General features: G+C 38.0%; 2 protein-coding genes across 2 annotated transcripts; both read right to left on the bottom strand.

Annotated features, from left to right (window-relative positions):
- Positions 1–1068: 1068 nt before the first annotated feature.
- LOC124158923 (probable G-protein coupled receptor Mth-like 3) lies at positions 1069–9346 on the bottom strand. The gene is made up of 6 exons (XM_046534348.1): positions 7532–9346; positions 5850–6335; positions 4895–4973; positions 3874–4055; positions 2042–2216; positions 1069–1527 (listed from the first exon to the last, which is right to left on the bottom strand). The coding sequence occupies exons 1-6, from the start codon at positions 8013–8015 to the stop codon at positions 1278–1280; spliced, it is 1656 nt and encodes a 551-aa protein (XP_046390304.1). The 5' UTR covers positions 8016–9346; the 3' UTR covers positions 1069–1277.
- A 991-nt stretch (positions 9347–10337) lies between these two features.
- LOC124158922 (probable G-protein coupled receptor Mth-like 4) lies at positions 10338–19545 on the bottom strand. Its single transcript, XM_046534347.1, has 5 exons — positions 18020–19545; positions 15489–15567; positions 15005–15180; positions 12929–13106; positions 10338–11171 (listed from the first exon to the last, which is right to left on the bottom strand). Exons 1-5 carry the CDS (start codon positions 18963–18965, stop codon positions 10949–10951), a joined length of 1602 nt encoding a protein of 533 aa, XP_046390303.1. The 5' UTR covers positions 18966–19545; the 3' UTR covers positions 10338–10948.
- Between the last annotated feature and the right edge of the window lie 799 nt (positions 19546–20344).

Raw genomic sequence — 20344 nt, 5'->3', positions numbered from 1 at the left:
TGAGCCGTGGTCCCCTTGGCGCTTTTTCGTCAAGAGCAGACTAATGCAGACGCCGATTATCTTTCTACTATTCCTCCCTTACCCTTCCCTCACAGAAATGACCTTAGCTGTCGGTAGCCTCCTCCAAATACCACCACCACATTTTAAACTGATGTTACATCAATGGTAGACTGGATTTAATATTTGGGATGGTGGAGTGAGACTTGGTGCAGACGCAGGATCGGATAACCTATGTATAACTAAAAACGTGATGTAATGATTAGCCGTGTACATGAGCTGCACTTCATTACTCGGTACAAATCGTAAACATTCGATTTTAAAAAAATAATACTCAATAAAAGCTTTGTATCATGTCAGATTTTATAACGGTAGATATATTCAACCGTTCTCTTTTATTCGTGAAAATATCTATAGTAAACATTTTATCATATGGTTACTAAAGATTTACCCACAATCAGTGCATTGATTCCGACCAATAGTTTTGTAGCTCTGTTCCGTTTTCACGGTATCCATACTCCAAGTACGGTAACCGGATATTTCGAGTTGCAGCCTGTACCTACACTCCGGAAATTTAATAAATGTGCGCTTCAGAGTATTAATCGATTACAAGCTTGAATTCTTTTGAACTGCCATATTTAGATTCGAACAGAGTGTTTTAACAATTTAAGTGCGTTTCGTGGCATTATACGTGATTTTTGGGGCTGAAAAAATTTGATCATTAAAAAAAAGGCAGAATATTAATGAAACTGAACTGAATAATTGCCAGTGAGAATTCGTCCAGTTTTTGAGAAAAATATTCCCAAAATGTGGGTCTTTCATTTTAGACAGGCAACAATAAATATTATTAAAATTTGCAATTGATATTAGAAAATGAATTTTATTTCAATGACTATTAAAAATTTATTAAGTGGTAATCTTTCATGACCTTAATTTTTTTATCATTTGAATTATTTTTCAAAGCATCTTTCATCTAAGGAAATCACGAAAGAAAAAAATAAAAAATAAATAATTAGAAAATCATAGAAGCAATGGCACTACTTCAAAATGTCCTGTTTTTTGCCTTCATAATTGTAAATGCTGCCTCTCAAAGGTAAGGTAGATTAGAAAGAGCCTTTTTCGGGGTCATACTAAAAGCTCCTTATTCTTGAGCTTCGTTTGACTCATTGTTTCTTAGGTATGAAACACATATCCATCAAGATTGTGTTTCAACTAGCCGTGAAATCAACGCTTCATCAACTGTCACTTTGCCCAGGGTAGACCTTGCTTGAATTTCAGAATCAGCCCATTTCATCCGTGGTATTATTATCTTGCGTTCCTTGCTGAGAAGCTGGAGACGATATCTTTTTCTTGATGAGAAGTATCACCTCATCCTTCCACACATATGTGATGAAGATGAGGACACTTTGCAGAGCTTCTGTGATGTCGGTGACGATAAAGAGCCTCTTGGGATGGTCCAGCAACCAAAATATAAATCCGATGATTCTGCCGACGCCCATCATGAGGGATAGTTTCAGGTACAGATTGAACCTGAAACATAAAACGAGGTATAAAAAATACTTTTTGCGACGAGAAGGGTCACATTTTTGGAATTTGTGTATCTGTTTTCCTTCTGTTTCTAATTTTTTCCTGGTTCAGGGACGAACCCAGCGGCATTGAAGTTACTAAAACTGAAATGCTTTAATGATGATAATGTCGTAATCATTACTAGCGAATTTAGGACTAGATAGTCCTTTCTTACATTTTAGTTGTTTGAAAATCACATAAATCCATGCCCTTGATCGTGGTAAATACACCCATGCCAGCCTTTTTGTATAGATACATAGATAGATTCCGTAGTTAGTTTTCATCGCATTTTAGCATTCACGACAAATTCATGGCAATATTGCAAGAAAAAATATTCACAAATATTCTAAGAGCATAAATATGTCATGCGACGAACATTCACGGGACAATTTTAATGTCTTGTAGGACAATGTTATAACCATTTAAAAATGGAATTGCATCACAGAAAACATTCATAGTATTAGAGGATTATTTTTACCTCTTTTTCGTTTTTTCGATTCTCCGGATGAGCTTCACGCTGTTTCGGTTCTCCCATTTCGTCATCTCCCTCTGCAGTTTGAATATCTTCGACGAGGTGGCGACAAAAAGCGCTAAATTCACAGCTAAGGTCACTCCTACCGGAATAAAGAAGTAAACATAGGCGCTCTTCTTTTCTAAAAAAAAATGAAAAGGTCCAAGATGAAAAAATCGATTTCGATGAAAATAAAAAATTTATTTTTAATTATTTAAGGTCGAAAAAATGAAGATCAAGTTATGATACTCTAGTTACGATCAAAACTCGAGTTTTCAACTTCCATCTTGACCATTTCGTTCGTCATCAGCTACTTCACTACCGGCCTATGATAACGTAACCCATCCCACTTTGTGAAAGACTTTTCTCTAAGGTCGGTAGCATTGGAATGGCCCACCCGAAGTCATCAAGGAAGTATCTCAATCAGTTATCTATCTCGAAAATTTTAGTGAAGCCGAATGGTAACAAGCGGTGATCCTAACACTTAAATTTGCGTGCATTTGTAAATTTAATGCTAATAAATATAAGTCGGGAATTTATTTTATGTAGATATTTTCCTACTACTGAAGTATGTATTTTTGAGTGTTTTTGGAAAGATAATTATAATATTTTTGTACTTATTCATTAATTGTAAAAATACATGTATACAATAAATAAAGCAGTGACGAATAATAAAAATTTTTGGTATGAATTGCTTTTTTTGAAACAAAAGAACCGTAGATTATTTTCGATTAATACATCTTTTGGTTCAAATTTCAATATTAGTTGAATAGCCGAGAGAAATCGAATATATGTTGAATGAATTCCACGAGAGACCTGCTCATGTGTTTGAAAATATTTCAAATTGGGTAAATTAATTTAAACGGGGCCGTGCATGCCAGAAATGAATATCGCTTCGGGCGACCTGTAAAAGTGTCTGCCCACGAAATGATTGACATTATCCCCGATGTGTTGAGGACAAATCAAATTGCGAGATATAGTAGAGACCACAAATTTTGCAAGGCACAATCGCTTTAATTTTGCACGAAAATATGGATGACAAAAAAGTCTTGGCATGATGGGTACCACATTTGCTCATAGTGGAAAATAAAAGCAATATTGTTGTCAATTCTGAGACTGTTTTGTGCCTTTACTGTAGCAATCAGAAAACATAAAACAGATAAACTTCCTCTTCCAAGAAGACAATGCACGGGCGCACACCTGTGCAGTTGCGAACGCCAAAATTACGGAATTAAAGTTACAGCTATTACAAAATTCACCGAATTCATCAGATTAGGCCCCGGTTGACTTTTTCTTATTTCCGGACTTGAATAAATGGCTAAACGGACACAGGTTTAAGTTTAATGAGGAGTTCATCGCCCAATCAAATACCTAATTTGAGCTGATTCCGACATATTATTTTTTGGACGGCTTAAATTGTTTGGATAAATGCTTTAAATAATTTATAGAGCTGATTGGAAACTATGATTGATATGATTGAAAAATAAAAACAAACTCTCCCCAAATAATTTGTTATACTAACTTTTTCTAAAGACGGAAGTACTTACTGAACCACCCTTGTGCAATAAGAATGCCTGTGGATAGAATGATAATTATGATGATGATATTTTAATACACACATTCGAATATAAATGAGAGTATTCCGCAAGCTTTTGGCTGAGTCTTAGGCGATCTCTAACCTCAGCTATCCAAACCAACCTTCGGGTTGAATAAACGAGTAGCCGAATAGTCATGCCAATTCCAACATGTACCCCTTAGGTATCAAGAGATTGCTTCCTGATCTAAAATAGCCTTCATACCTTTGAACCAGCAAATGCCTGCGAAGTTGGGCCTGATAAACGTATCCGAGAGGTTCGGAATGAACTCCATCGCAGCCGTCACCGCAGAGATGATCGCAGGGATTCCCCATGCACAAACAGAGCAAATCATAAACTTTTTCCCTCGCTGGTTGACTCTTATGATGTGCACTGGATCCAGGTTCCTGCGTTGAAGTTATGTATCAATCAACAAAACATCAAACAATATTAAAACACGAAACGATGCATCATCCATAGTTAAAGTCTCCGACTCCAAAAAAATACCGTTGACAAGAATTTCTCGGAAAATTGCATGAGCAACAGGCCAAGGATTAGTTATAAAAATCGTGTTAATTATTAATGAGAGTTTACAGTTTTTTCTATGAATACACCATAGTTAATTTCACATTCCCTAATAAAAATGCATATTTGTCCTCTGACTATGATATAAGGTCTTAAATATTTATTTTATTCAAGTTCATCTTCGTTTTTATTTTAAATCTTCTTGGCATCACATGCTCAGCAGTCCAGCAACACCTTGTCCGGTACTGTCCGAAAATATCCACAGGGCAAAATGACGTCTCGGTAGCTTAACTGGATAAAGCACTCGACTGGAAATTGGGGGACCCGGGTTCGAATCCCGGTCAAGGCGAATGATTTTTTTCTCTGTGGATCTTTCGCACGTATATCTATCTGCTCAGGAATAGCTTCAATGGAATATTTTCGTACAGAATATGGTCATTTACATTCACTAGTCATTTCACCATTATTATTCACAATACAAGATTTTTGTGAAAATATCTTGAATATCGGAAATAATATCAACATAAATGCAGCTATCAATAATGAAATAATATACTTACACTTTTTTCAACTGAAGGTTTTGATAACTTTTTCAATAATAATTCTTGACTTCAGTAATATGTGCGTTGTTTCAGATTCAAGGTACTTTATCACTTTCTTCCGGTGAAGTGCCTATAATACTAGTAGTGCTGAAGGGTAAACCTAATAGGTATCCACCTACCTGAATGACATAAATATGTCAACGCACATGACGCTCAGCCAAAAGAATGAAGCTAGAAAGAAGTACTGGATTCCAATTCCTGGAATTGGGAAATTAAATTAATTACAATGGAGCAATGAATTAAGGAAACATCAGAATAGAAAGTTTAAGAATCACTATAATTACATGAAATATGATATTAATATTATCTTATTGACAGATTGAGTTTTCAACTTTCGCGAATAAAATTAAACTTCTTGGAAAATCTGCATCGCTGCTGGCTTACACAAACCTTTTTTTTCATCTCTTGTGGACTTTTTCAAGGTGACACAAGGTTTCTTTGTCAAGTAGCCAGCTCGTAACTATAATTTGTAATGACTGATTTGTGATTGTTGATTTTTTAAACCGTTAATGCAAACTTTGATTTTGAAGATCTGAAAATGCACTAACGGCCAAGAATGCCAAAGTCCAGCATGATTTCAATATCATAGTAATATAAACCCTGACCTTGAATTTACGATATTTCTACCGATGTGTCATTCTCGCTCGCAATAGAGAGCGCAGACCATAACCTTGTCTTCTAGAGCTTCCTGTTTACACGAAAGCAGGGGAACAAATTCAATCTCGATGGGAAATTAAGAAGTGCCAATCTTCCTATAAAACTCAAGTTCGTCGCAACGACAAAAAAACCACGTTCTAAAATTTTATTGTCTACAGTTTATCTCTCTTATTTTATTTTTATGGTAGTATCTATGTGTGTTACCGTTCGTAAGATACGATATGTCAAGCTTCGTCACAAAATTAACTGATCTTGAATTTGCATAATAAGTTTAGTCTAGTTTTCAATCTACGGTCTGACATTGATTCTCACTCTTGTTGTTCTTGGAGGACAGTAACAATAACAATAATATCAAAAGCAAATTATTAGTGACATATCGCTTTACCTATTGTTCTCACAAATAAAATGACAACTCACCGAAAAACGAGCAGTAATATTTCCCGTGCTTCCTCCAGAGGAACAGCGACACCGAAAGAATTGAATTTCCCAGCAGCAAGCTCGCGAGGTGCGAAATCACCACTTTCCCGTGGAAGTTCCTCAACTTGGGGAAAGAGGCATAGACGCACAGGGCACTCAAGAGAGCGGCGATGGCCAGGAGCCTGCCGTAAGGGTAGTATTCCGTGACTTCAGGGGTCTTCGTCTCCTTCACCTTGACGTAATCTTTGCAGAACCAGGGGGAAAGTTGCGTGTTGTTATCGGGGTGGACGCAGAAACCTACGCCGCCTTCCACCATTCGATCTGATGATAAATTTTCCTGCTGGCCGTCTGCATCCCAGCGCGAGAAGACTTCAGGGTCGTCCTGCACCTCTAGCCTGTAGAGCCCGGAGCCGTCCGAACCATTGAACAAGGCGAACAACCGAGATCCCGTGGCGAGAACGTGGAGGAGGTTGGTGTAGTTGTGACCTAAGATCAAATAGACAATAGATGCATTGCTCATGTAAAATATTGGTAGAAACCTTCGTTCATTACGTAAATAGATATGTCCCTTTATCCACTTCTTCATTTAGACAGTTCATCCAAACAAACCCGAACCACTTACGTCATACTGTAAATTTTCATCTAATGTGCCTATGTCGACATGGATTTTAGCCTGTTGTATCAGGTTGCGCATGCGTAGCTAAACTTATGAGGTATGTGAAGCTAGTGATACAGAGATAATTAGTCATGAAAAAGTTTAGATGGTTGCATCATTATTTCATTATTTTTTCGTAGTAGTGAACCTACTCTTTACATGTTCGAAGGCGCGAACCGTCGAAGCCATATTCATATTGATGCTGTCACAGCCATTGAAATCAGGGTGCCGAAAACACGGTTCCAGGAAAAGGATTCTACATTCGATTTTCGGGTGAACACAGCGGACCCCCTCAAACAAAAATCCTCGAAGTACGAGGTGGGCTGGGGCGAGGAACTGCCTCCATTACCCTGAATATGGGAATATTCACACGCGTGTTATTAAGCCGGCCGTGATCACTTCACTCAGCTATGCAAACCAACCTTCTGATGGAACCACTGAGGGAGGTTATAGATATTAGCAGTGGTAAGTCAGTGGTGGATGTTATGGCCAAATACTACTTTGCTGAGGCATACATTTAAAGGATTTATTTAGGTCTGCTTACTTAATGAAATATTTGTGCGGGAAGTAACGCAAGAGACATGGACCATCGGGAAAGCTGGCCAGAAAAGGAGAAGCCATTCCTTATCTGGTGCTGGCGGCGGTTGCTGAATTCCTAATGCATGGATACCCCTATGAAAAAAATGTATAAACCTGTATAAAATTTGTATACATTCTTATACAATTTTCATGGCAATACAATTTTTTCATAGGGGTAGGAGAAAAACGAGGTGTACCGAAAAATAGGAGAAGGAAGGGAATTGTTAAACTTCATACACCAGAGAAGGGACCGGTTCATTGTCAAGGTCATAATATGTAGCATGAGAAATGAAAGTTTAAGGGAAAGTCCCCTTAGGAGGGCCAAATAGAAAATGAAGGAAACAAGGAAGAATAACATGAAGGATCTGAAAGAAAAAGCTTGGGAAAGAGATAAATGTGGTGTTTCGGTACACCGATCTTAGGAATGTAATGATAAGAATGAACGTACGTGATCCAAGGTTGTAATCTTTCGGAACTGATTCGGGACACACCGGATCCCGATGCGTACAGTGTGCCGGGGACATGCCGTGAAGGTGACAACACTTGAGTAGACAGGGAACCTGCACGTTGCAAGGGCAAGCCCGAACGGACATCACAGTCTCCCATCCCTGCTGCCAACTTATCCTCCAAAATACGGAGGCATGGCTGAGATACTTCGCGACAAAGTCTGAGACGTGGTTGGCCTGGAACTTGGTGTCCATGGCGATCGGCACACTCAGGCGGTATGGACAGGGTGGAGTGGTTACAGTAAGATCCACGAGGCTCTCCGCACCGGATCCCATGCAGATGAGTAGAACGCCAAATATGGTCAGTGGAAATGCTTCGGACGGAAGAGACACGAGCGGCATGGCGATGAATCTATGACTGACGCTAAAAGAGTTATCACAGGCCGGAAAGCGGGAGTCCATCATGTTTTCCTTTTCCTGCCTCATCTCCCCGTTGATTGCGCCTGCGCGTCCCGAAAGCGAATATTAGAGTATTTCAATAAACTACTGACCTGTTACCCGAAAACCCTAATTAGGTACTTACCCGCCAATTTTTCACCAAAAAAGTGAAAACTTTTGATGAGTTTGGGTTTCGAAAGATGCAAAGATTACCTGTAGCTTTTGTTTATACCTGGTTATAATGTCAACAGGGATATTTTGTCAAAACGAAGCTGCTTTATTTCTTAAAACTCTGTAAGTTTCATCTAAAAATTGACTCATTAACGTGTTGTATTGATGGCACAGTGCACAAATTAGATACCTTGCCATTATAACTAACAGAGAGCTTGGCATTCATCCTGATGATGGCCATTTTCCATTGAAATAACCGCAAACTAGTCGATCTGGGAAATATTAAAGCTCATCTTGGAGTTTCTCTAGTCATACCAGGTTTCTGAGTAGAGGTGTCCATAAAATTCCCTGTATTTGAAAGAAGCTGAGAAGGAAATGAAATCTATGGATAGTAAACTATTGGCCAATTGTTGAGTAAGGTTGCGCATTGAAATTTGGGACATGAAACTTAAGAATGAGTAAAGTTTAGCAGGGATGTTAACAGCATATGAAAAATATTTTATTTATCCGTTATTTGTATCAAATATACCAGCTAAAATATTAAAATCAAAACTGAATGGTTTGCTGAGGATGATGATGTCTATCAAGAAGTAGCCGCTGAAGTTAACTACGAATTTATGTCTGAATACTGCGTCATGTTTCGAGAATTAGAAAAAGCATTTGATTGAGTAAAATCAATGGATATACTTAAAAAATTACATTTAGACTGGAAAGAAAGAAGACTCTTAAGTAATCTGTACATATCCCAGACTGCAGAAGAGATGATAGCCGACGGAGGATTAGGGTGAGGAAGTATAGACCGAAGTGTAAGACAAGGCCGGTAGCCGTTAACCACACAGTTTTATGTGTATGCCGATGAGATGGCGAGGAGTTGTGAACTTCATCTTTTCATAATAAAATGACATGTATCCAGAACAGATTCAGTATGTGAGCAGAAATCTAGCCCATAAAGTGCCTATGTAGAAAGGTGCGACAGCATGATGAAAGAAAGGAACCTTTTAAGAAATGTTTACTCATGTAGCTAAGGTAAATGAAGATCAGCCAAAAGAGTAGTGATAGGTACACCAATGATGATGAATACCATTTTTCTGCAATTTTGTCATAATGACATCATGTTGAATTTCCGTAAGGCATTTTACATCCACTTTTACCCTACCTTTACTGTTCAAAGCGAAATATATGATCCATTCAAGTCTGTTCGTAGCACATTAGAAAGGAAGTTTCTTCAGTAAGCAATTAGTTTTTCTTTATTGCCAAGTATAAATTTTGGCCAAGATTGCCAAGTAAAAGCAACGTTCAGGAAATATAGGAATAAACAAAGTTCTCTTAATATAATCTTGTTATATGCGCCATTTGCTGTTGCATATCAATAATAAGATAGCGTAGTAGATATTCTCAACTAATCCTTCATGCGATGTCCTTTTCGGAAATATTTTAGAGTTGATACAGAGGAGTAGAATAAAAATAAAAATCACATTCAAATCGCTCGTAAAATATTTAATGGCAGACAATTGTCTTAAAAAATGACAGAATTTACAAAAAATAGGCTTTTTTATACGTTGTTGCACCATGCGTATTGCTGGTGGTAGCATAGCTTCAACAAGTATGCCTTTGAATGTCCAGCCACAATCCGAGCGATCACAATTGCTATCCGTTACCTTTACTTCCACTGCTGCTCAATCAGAATCAAAGCTGTTCTTGAGGGCCGTATTCTTAGTCGACCCTACATATCCGTCCCTACATAACAAAAGGCCCCTACATGCGTTTCTCAGTCTCAGTGGCAAATAGTGGCATGAAAATACGTTTTCTATGTATATACGTAAACGAAGTATTAGTTTCCCAAAAGTATACCAAGTGCCAAACGTGAAAAATATTATTATATATTCGTAGAAACAAGGTGATGTATACCGCTATATTGTTCTTATTAGTTCAGTCAATTTTATAATTTATTTAACTTGGTGGTTATAAAGTGGTAGTATTATTACATTTCCGCTGTGTTTCTGTACATTTTAAAGTAGTTCGTGTGAGCTCGACTCGTTTAATATGCATTACAACGTAGATTCTTTAATCGAAGTGATCAGCAGACGATATTTGGCCGCCATGATTTTGTAGGGTGTAGGGTTGGTTCGGGTACCCTACATCAAGTAGGGCCCGTTTAGTTCCAAAAACGGCCATATGTAGGGCTTGATTTGGCGTATGTAGGGCAAGATCGGTTTATGCAGGGGCTGATGACGTATCGGCTGACCCTACAGGGTTGACTAAGAATACGGCCCTGAGACTCCTATACTATTCGAAATGCTTTCAGGATTAAGGAATCTAGATCCAGCGTGGTTATTGATCTTTCCTTCTCTCAGTCCGTATCATTATCCACTATGAATCATTTCTTCCTCTGTTATAAAAAAATAAAGAAGATATATTATTTACGCGAAAATTTAAGTTGTATAGAAAAACACCACAGCTAACTCGGCATTCATTAGCTATTGATGATCGAATGATCGAAAAAATCAGCTAATAATTCTTTAAGTCTTTGTACTCAATTCAACATATGTATCAGCTCGTTACAGAAACACCGTTCATTATTCTCCCGTGAATGATTTGAAAATATAAGCTTTCATCCTTGCTATTCACCGGGAAAAGCTCAGATTCTAATAACTAGTACGTAACGTTTGTAATTAATAAATTAAAAAATGTTTGTAATTAATAATTGGAGTAGCAAGGTGTGCGATTTGTCTTTTATCAAGGCGATGAGCAATCTTTTGATAGTAGTTTCACCCGTTATTCTTCGAGAATTGTTAAAAATTTTCAGCATTTTAAGTGTTTGTTTTCGCAGGGAAAGTGGCTAGAATCTTTTTCCTCAGGATGGTAAAAATTCCGTCTTCGTAAGCCAGCCCAGCACATATTAAGATCTCAGCTATAAAATCAGTAACGTCGATGATGTACAGACGAGGTTCCGGTTTTTCAATCATCCAACAAGCAGCTTCAACCATGCGGGATATACTATAAATGAGTAGTAAGATGAAACACACCGTAAGCCTGAAAAATATCAACTTTCATTATCTTTCAAATTCAGAAAAATATTTACACATATTATGTCACACCATCGATCCTCTATTTATCTTAATACATTTCTTAAACACTTTTCAGTATATCTTGTATCTTCTATTTATCAATAGAAGGCACAAGAACTTAAAATTATATTTTTAATTTATCTTAATTTTAGCCATGTAGTGATCTGAAATTTTGTTAGACCCTTTAAAGCTTCGAGATATTTTGATGGAGAAGATTACATTGTACTTAGGCATGTATGTAATACTTGTTTTTTTATCGACCGTATTCTACCATTTAACTTAATTTTCATGAAAATATTTAGATTACAAAATATGCTGATAGCTATTTCTCCCTTAGCATCTCAAAAATGTAAAAAAAGAGATAAATTCACTTTAGCCATAGAGCGGCTTCTATGGTACCATGACATCGAGGAAATTCTCATTCAATGGTCTGACAATTAAACCACTGGTTGCAGGAGTGAGTTTCGTAACCGCTCTGGAAAAATATATTTAACCGCGAAACGAATCAGGTTGTGATTAAAATTTATACTAAAAGACGTTGAAAAGCATAAATTTTTGCATATGACCTTGAAATAGTTACACAAATAGGAGCCAAGCAAGATTATTTTGGACGATTAAAATTTTTCCTGGTGAATAATATTGAGGAATTCCTCTCGGGTTCTTTTCCAGGTTTATTCAGACGTATTGGCCGAAGTTTCCGAAAGCGACTTGTCTTCCATTCTCAAGGCTTGTTACTCAACGAATGTCCAATTTCACACTGAAACGAATCGACCGTTTGGCGAGCACAACAATAAGGCTCTGGTGTCGTCCGATTGGCTGATGGACACGCCTAAAAGGAACTTAGGTATGTGCATTTTTATGAATATAACAAGCACACCAAAAAATCAACCAAAAATCTAGTTTATGTCCATTGAATATCATGTTCATCAGACGTTTAAAAGTACAAAATAAAAGCGAAAAAGTTTTAGTTCCATAAGGCTCCCATGTTAATTCGAGTCGATATATCTCGAAAAGTAATCGACTTTTTCAAGTTTTCAGATTTTTCCTCCCGATGAATTTTTTTTTACTTTTACGTCCAGTAACCCAAATTTTCACATCTATCACCATTTGGGCTGTGAATTTTGAAAAAATCAGTCAGTCAGTCAATCGAATTGCCGCTATATGGTGATTAAATAACTGAATATATGTATTATTAGTTACTCTGTAGATATTGCAGTGATATTGCATGCTATTTTCTTAGTACATAGCGGTACATTGCCTCGAAGGCCATCGCCCTCTGAATCGGACACGCCTTGAAAATGGAAGACAAGTCGTTTTCCGAAACGTCGGCCAATACGACTGAATTAATCTGGTTGAGGACCCGAGAAGAATTCGTCAAAACTATATTGGCTTAACACAAGGAAAACTTTTTCAACAAATTTAGGTGATTAGTTAATTTAAATTAGTTAGAACTTTAGGAAAAAATACATGAAATTGTTTGAAAATGTGATTAAAATGGATTCCAGGGAAGATAAATCTGAATGAGTTCACCTCGCCCTCATATAAGGAGGATTATAGGTGGGTGAGAAAACAAATCCAAATTTTAATAGACATGTCGTGGATACGTTTTTACCATACAAGACGAAGCAAAAAAACAGTGAGAAAATGAAGCAGGCTTTCGAAATTAACATAGAACTCCTAATGTGAAAGTTGATAATTTTTTTTATTTCAAGCTTTACGAACCTTTTCTTATGATTCTGTAAGGCCTCTTTGTGCTTTGAGAACACAGTGTTATCTCCCAACACCGATATTTCCTTGCTGAGTTGATGTAACTTGAAGACATTGATGGCCGAGAGAATGGTGTTCAGTACTAATAAGAAGGCATCGGCTCCAAAGAAGTATAGCAAGGCTCCTTGCAAAACTGCAAAACAATAACAGTGGCGCTGATTACTTCATTGGCGGACTATTGTAGCAAACAATGCCTTCGGAGGTTTTCGCAGCTAAACTGAAAACTGCGAAATCATTGGCGTTTACTGAAAAGCTTAATCCTTTAACGTTAGAGCAAAATTAAATCTCTAGAATATTTATCCCCTCAAATACTGCTTTAATTGAACTGAACAGAAAAATATTTTATCTAAACATTCTCGCAATATGCTAACAGAGTATAAATAATAACTGATTTCCTACGCTGAGATAGTTCTAGTCATTTTTACTTGCATGGTACAGTTTTTGCTTATAATTTGAAATTTATCATTTTTACTCACTCATAAAGGCCTGTTTACACGGTACATGTACACGTACGGGTTAATGTCTAAATGTATGAACGCGAGATTGAACGCCAAAATGCACCGTGTAACCACCCAATTTATGCAAATGGATGCACAGAAAATATAACGTGGTCTAATTTGGTTCATGCATTCGTACATGTTCCGTTCCGGTCCACAAAAATCATTCATGCAAACAGACATTAACTCGTATCGTGTGAACAGGCATTAACACTGTAAAACTGTAAGTTATGAGTCTTATAACGCCTCTCATTATATTTGAACAGCTGATCTCTGCTGAAGAAAGGACAGTGATTATGGGAAGTCTAGAAGAATGACTGAATATCTCTCATTTAATTCAAGTAATGATTATTGTTGTTGGAAAGGCATAGAAAATAGTTTTTTTCAGGAAGAATCTGCAATACTTCAGGAGGTGGTAGGGGAGACAATTTTAAGCATTTTTCGTTCATAAAAATGTGGTTGCCCATGTGGCTGAATACGCAATCAAAAAACCGTTTTCATGGTAGGTGCTAACATAAGTGTATTTAAAAAAAAATGTTTGCGTTGCCATAGCTCAGTAACTAAGGAGTTGCGATCCCATGTTTATGGACAAAAAAATGCTTAAAATTGTGTCCCCTAAAACCTCCTGAAGTAATGCAGGTTCCTCCTGAAACACTCTGTTTATGCAAAAGCTCCTATTGGTTCCTTTCTTGTGGGATCAACAAAAAGCAAAATCCGAGATCACGTGTTGCATTTGACTGGCCTTTTTCTACGATAGCGTTTGTTTTCATGTTTTTTTTATTACTTCGGATAGGCTTTATTTCCATGAAACGCTCAAAAAGAAGGAGATATATATGTATGAGAATACGCGATAATTCAGAGGCGATTTAATTATTAATAAAGAAAATTATATGATAATTATTTTACGATATAATTACGCAATCGCGATTAATCACGATATCCCTATTACGCTATTGAATGACGTGAAATATTGTTTGGGACAACGTTTAGTAGAGCCGATCCATATTGCCGATTGTTATATCGTCGCATATTGCTTATCCCTGTCACTATGAGGATTAAGTTTAGAACCTCTGGTTTAAAGGATAAGTTTATAGTGGTCGATAAATAACTATTACGACCACAATCAATATGATTACAGTTCGAAGGACAAATGTGATTGTGATATCCGGAATACGTCCCACTGGTCCAAAAAATCGTGAAAGATGCGAATTTTGCCCTAGGTTCATACTCTAAGACATTCACTCATTAGTTCAAAAATCATTATAGCATTGGTTTTATGGGGGATCGTGCTTCTAAGAAGGGAAGAATTTTAAATTAAAAATTGTGACTGTATGGTGAATGTTGAACCAGACCGAAAAATGTTCCAATAAATCTATCAATGTCAAATATTTTATGAAATGCTTCCTTTATTTTCAGTATATTAATTGGTTCCTATTAATAATATTTATTATCATGCAGAATTTACAATTTAAACAATATATGTAATCATGGGAAGGGAACTATCTCGAGCAGAGTTTGAGGAAAAATTTCTTACTTTGAATCCACGCCCTTGCCTCTGCATAACCGGGATTGACTTCATTGTAAGGGAGTTCTCCACCTTTTAAGTTGACCGCTGAGAGTAAGACAGCCAGTAGTGGAACTCCCCAAGAGTATACACCATAGAGGACCAGTTTTTTAGCCATTATCTCCTCAGAGTTATCCGTTGAAACCCTGGATTTTATAAGAAATAAGATGAAATAATCATATAATTATTAAGGGTTTGATGATAGTAAGTGTTATGAGTTCATTCTGATAAAACTTCAAGAATTTACCTCGAGTTATATAAAAAATAATAATTTATGATTTCATTACACATATTCAACTGTTTTGGTTGAATTTAGATCATAATAACTTATCACTTACTAATAATGTCATGCTTAGACTTAAGATCAGATTAATTTATTCAGAAAAAAATTTCAGTGAGAATTTGGAATAGAACGCAATGCTTAATTTAAGATAATTAAATCCTTGATTCTCACCAAGATGATTGTGAAATACAGAAGAGCATAACGGAGATCCAGCAGCCCGCAGCGAGGGTGAAAAACTGCGAGCCGATCCCTGAAATAATCAAAGAATCAGCTAAGATCAGAAAAGTAGTGGATCATAATTATCAGAAAATTATTCAATCAATGAAGAGGAAATTTTCAAGGGAAAAGGACGTAGCTGTTCTTTCGGGAGAATACTGGGTATGAGGATGGCGGGATGTAGGTACTTTCAGCAGGGGACTCAAATTACCACTTCCTTTTGCAAAAAGAACAATTATTTTCTCTCTGAATAGCTGCGTTTTCTAGCAATTAAAGGAGAAAATATTTTTCATTAACGACATAAAATGCCAATTACAAGGGGGTGTCACAAAAGTGGGTCTCAGATTTCAATCAAACTTTGTAGTGCTGTAGTCCATTGGGAGCTGTCCACGAATCACCCCCCATGTGGGGTTATGTAACCAATAGTTTAAATAAAAACGCAGTTAAACATTTATAAATTCATTATATTCACTTGCAAATACGCTTATATTTTTACTAGGAACGGTAGCCCGGTGGTTACGCTATTTGACTCTTAACCGGAGGTTCGTACCTTGACCGCGGCATTTTTTTTCATTACTTTTTCTACCGCTCCTCGTTAATAATTTCGTATTTATAAGGGAATATAATGTATCTGTGAATGTTTAACGTTTTTTGTGTTTTAACTATTGCTTATATAACTCCATATGGGGGGTGAATCGTGGACATCCCCCAATGGACTACAACACTACAAAATTTGATTGAAATCTGAGACCCACTTTTGTGACACTCCCCTTGTCAGGGATTTTTCCCGCAGCTTGGTTTGGATTAATGAGGATAATGTAGAGCTCAAACCATCCAGTGCAACTGCAAATTTCCGACGCTCATGTTGTGGGGACCAGTCCAATCCCTGGGCCAACTCGCTCTGTAAGGTTTTTTTTGTTGGGGGTGTCCAGTTGATTCGCCCAGGATTAGAACCCGGATTTCTGCGGTCAGTTATCAAACTACTGGACTACGTCGATGATTTCTGCATTTTCTTCGGGTTCTCACAGCGTCCGTTAGCTTACAACAGTTTCGCTGACATTCTAAAAGAACCTTCCACCTGAAGACACTGACTGCAATGTCAGCGAAAATGTTGTCAACAAAAGCCAACGGGCACGTTAAGAACTTGGAGAAAATGCAGAAATCATATGACCAACGCTGCAAAAAACTTTAATCGCTGCACTATGTTTACTAGAGTACCTCAGCAACGTAAAATTTTCCTAGGAGGATAAAAGCTTAAAAAGCGTTCGTGCATCCATTTTCTATCCGCCTAATAGATAGTATTGATCCTCGAGCACAACTTACGCAACCAGCTGCAATCTCGTTTAAAGCGAATTGGTATCTATGATGCATGGTTTAACATTTCTTAATTTTCCATAACCATAATCAAACGTAATATTCATAGGTTTGAATGGTACACCGTAACTTTTATTTACCGAAAAGTACTGGAGAAATGCAGTCTCTAGCACGTCGGAGAAAGGGAAATCCAAAATTTATTGCTGGAAAAAACAACCAGTAAAATATACCAGTTATGAAATAATAAAAGAAATCAGAGGAAGAATTATCTTTCCAAAAGATTTCAATTGAAAAGCCGATAAGGCTGAATATTGGTGGTATCTAAGTTTCCATTAGCCACGTGAGGTTAACAACCTCATGTAGTCCTTGCTGACTCCCGTACTGCGGAGTAATTCTGGCTCAACTCTTTGAAATGTGGAGCAACAGCGGAATGCGTGAGCAAGAATATTGATGATGCGAAAATTCGCGACGTGCAAACACTGGTAGGAACGTTTCAATTTTCTTTCAGCGAGTGTTTTGATTCGGTGTTATGGCTATGTCCTAAACTCCAATGCAAATTCTAGTTCCATACTTTATCTCGTTATACCAACCCAAAATATTCTAGGATAAATGGTGTTTTATGATCGGATTAATTGAATTGAATGAATATTCATGAACGTAAAAGTTGGCTTTAATTTAACTGTGTAATTTAAATGGAACGTCAATTGAGAAAGATGGAGCAGGAGATTAAATGTAGGAAAATCAATGGAAACGGATTCAATTAATGTATGGAGCCCAGCACGAATTTTTCAAGAGTTTCCACATAAGTAGTAACATTTAAAGGTATAAATTATCAAGGGACATTAAATATTAAATCCATTGATTATTCGCAAGAGAATGCACGATGGAAGGCTACTAGACAATTGTAATAAAAGCTATTAATATATATTAGATCTGGTATTGGTTCTTCATTGCTTTTCAAATAGAATCAATGCAGCAATACCGAGGATGATTATTAGAAGCCAAGAGCAGAATCATTATGTGTTAGCATTTCATAATCAAGTGAAGAAAAATAAACACCAAACAATGCTAGATACAGCACTCTACATTAATGGTATCAGTTTGATACTGATAAGACGATAAGGAAGGCTTACAAGTCGTGAAGATGTGTAGTCGAAAAAGACGACACTTACCCAATGTTAGCGTCTGGAATTCTTTCAGCTTCCCCGCATAAATCATTACGCAGGCATGCAGAAGGAATCCGTAGAAGATGTTGAACAGCATGAGGACCCTCAGCTTAGCATCCAGCGTCTGTCTTGTCCCCTTCAAGAATACATAGGCGAGGAATGTGGCGCAGGCTATCGGCGCCGAGATGAGCAGGAACACGGGACTCCCTATCGAAGGGACAGGGGCGGTCATCCTCTTGAATAAAGGAAGGCAAAGGAAGGCCCTCGGTGAGTCCAGACCCAAAACGTTGTCCACGCAGAACTCGTCAGTCCACAAGGCGTCCACCCCAGCCACCGGCATCGAAAGGTATCCGTCGGAAGACCTCAAGAAGTACTCGTTGTCCTTGTATGTCTCCGGCATCAACCTGTAGTAACCGTAATAACAGGTGTTCCTGAAGAGCAGATAGAAGTGCTCCGAAGCCACAACACTGTGCTGCTGATAGCCATCGTCACTGGACACGGAGACGCGGAACGACCCTACTTCTGGAGAGTCCGGGACGCAACCCACGCTCTCGTTGAACTGCTGTCCAAGAGGGCAACACTTTCGCAGGCATGGCCGACCGAGCAAACACGGGCAGCCGACGTAAATTTCTCGTTTCTCGGGTCTGGAATCTTGGTACTTCCAGTAAGTTCCCGGCGGGTACAATTCCTCCCTTTCCGCATCCCACACACTTCCGTCTGCACGATACTCGGCTGATCGAAGAGGTATGCTGAGCTCGTACTCGCAAGGAGTCTCTTCGTCGTCTGCTTGTCTACCTCGCATGCGGCCAGACGAAGCCGGCACGGAAGCTAAAGCCAGCGCCAACAGAACGATCGCGGCGGATTTGGCCTCGTGAAACGCACGTCTCTTCGCTGCTATAGAATTTGCATTCATTGCCATGACTCTCTCGGAAAGAAACTGCGACGTGAGCATGCGTTGGATTCTCTTGTCGGAGAGAATTCGCTATGTATATAACTAAGCGGAAAGTTGACACTCGTTGTATCCCCAACCTACCGCCCGGGATACCTAACACATAGTTCAGCATTAATGTGAAAAGTTTATTTTGTGACAGAAGACAGGCCAATCGATATTATTTCTATTCCAAGGAACCAATGAGCGCTATGGATGAGATCCACCTATCTAAAGTTACGCAAAAAAATAAATTACTACAATGTGAAAAAGAGTTGGCGATTAAATAGCTAAACAAAATTTAGTCTTCTGGCAATATCAACGACCATTTTTTCTCATGGAGCGAAATTGAAATAACCTGTTCTCGCGCTAAAATATCGAGAAAACAGTCTCTTTTGGTGGTATTCAAAGTTAAAGGAGGCTTTGAATTTTCTTGAGCATAGCAGCGATTGCAGGCACGCATGACAGATGAAGGAGGGCAAGTTCTTAACCCTTATCGCAGGGTGCGCGATCACAGTACTTTACGAGCACGTTGTGGCTGACATATAGCGTATAGCGATCGCCTCAACAACCTCTAACGAATCGGTTTCGCTAACTAATACGTCCCGACTCACTGTTTAGAGCTTTTCCTCCTTCGTGGAGCCCACAGTGTGATGATGACGAAATACGAAAGGAAGCGGAAACCTCTGAATTCATTATTTTTTTCCTTTTTCTTTACAGTGCCGCCCAGCGCAAATGATTCACATAAAACGCGATGCGACTTGAGTACACGATGCGATAATTTAAGCCGGTCGCGAAACTGACCAAAATTTAAGGGTGACACTGGCTTTTTATAATGATAATATTTGCGCGGAACTGCACTCACGTATTTTTACGCTGATGACTCGGGATACAAGAGAAATAAAATAAAATCCAGTGAATTTTTGTACAGATATTTTATGTACGTAATTAAAACACGTCTTGACAAGCTTGTTATAAATTATCGAGTATTTAAACGACAAACTTCCCGTAAGTAAGACGGGATGTTTCATACGATTGTATTTTTTATAATCAATTGAAAAACCTTTACCCTTAATTGAGAAACGTTTGATTTTCATTATTGATGAGGCCAATGACCAATGGTTACTAAAATCACTTGCCTAAAAGACAAAAATATACTTTTCGGTGGCCTCTGTTGCTACGAAATCAGCGAGCGCTACTATTATTATCTGTTCTGGTGGTCTATTCAACTACTTTAACCAAAGTCGGCTATCTACCCTGTTACCTCCGTATCTGCGGGAAGTGGCCAGTTTTTGGGGACTATTGTTTACTTTTTGTCAACATCATAACCGAATTGCGATAGCCTCGTGATAAGAGCCGGCTCAGCCAATCAGATGGCTCGCTCAGCGCTGAAGTCGATCATT

The sequence above is a fragment of the Ischnura elegans genome, chromosome 5 (assembly GCF_921293095.1).
Source record: "Ischnura elegans chromosome 5, ioIscEleg1.1, whole genome shotgun sequence".
In the NCBI taxonomy this organism is placed as follows: Eukaryota; Metazoa; Arthropoda; class Insecta; order Odonata; family Coenagrionidae; genus Ischnura; species Ischnura elegans.
Note: the sequence above shows the minus strand (reverse complement) of the source record. Positions and strands in the feature narration are given on the sequence as shown.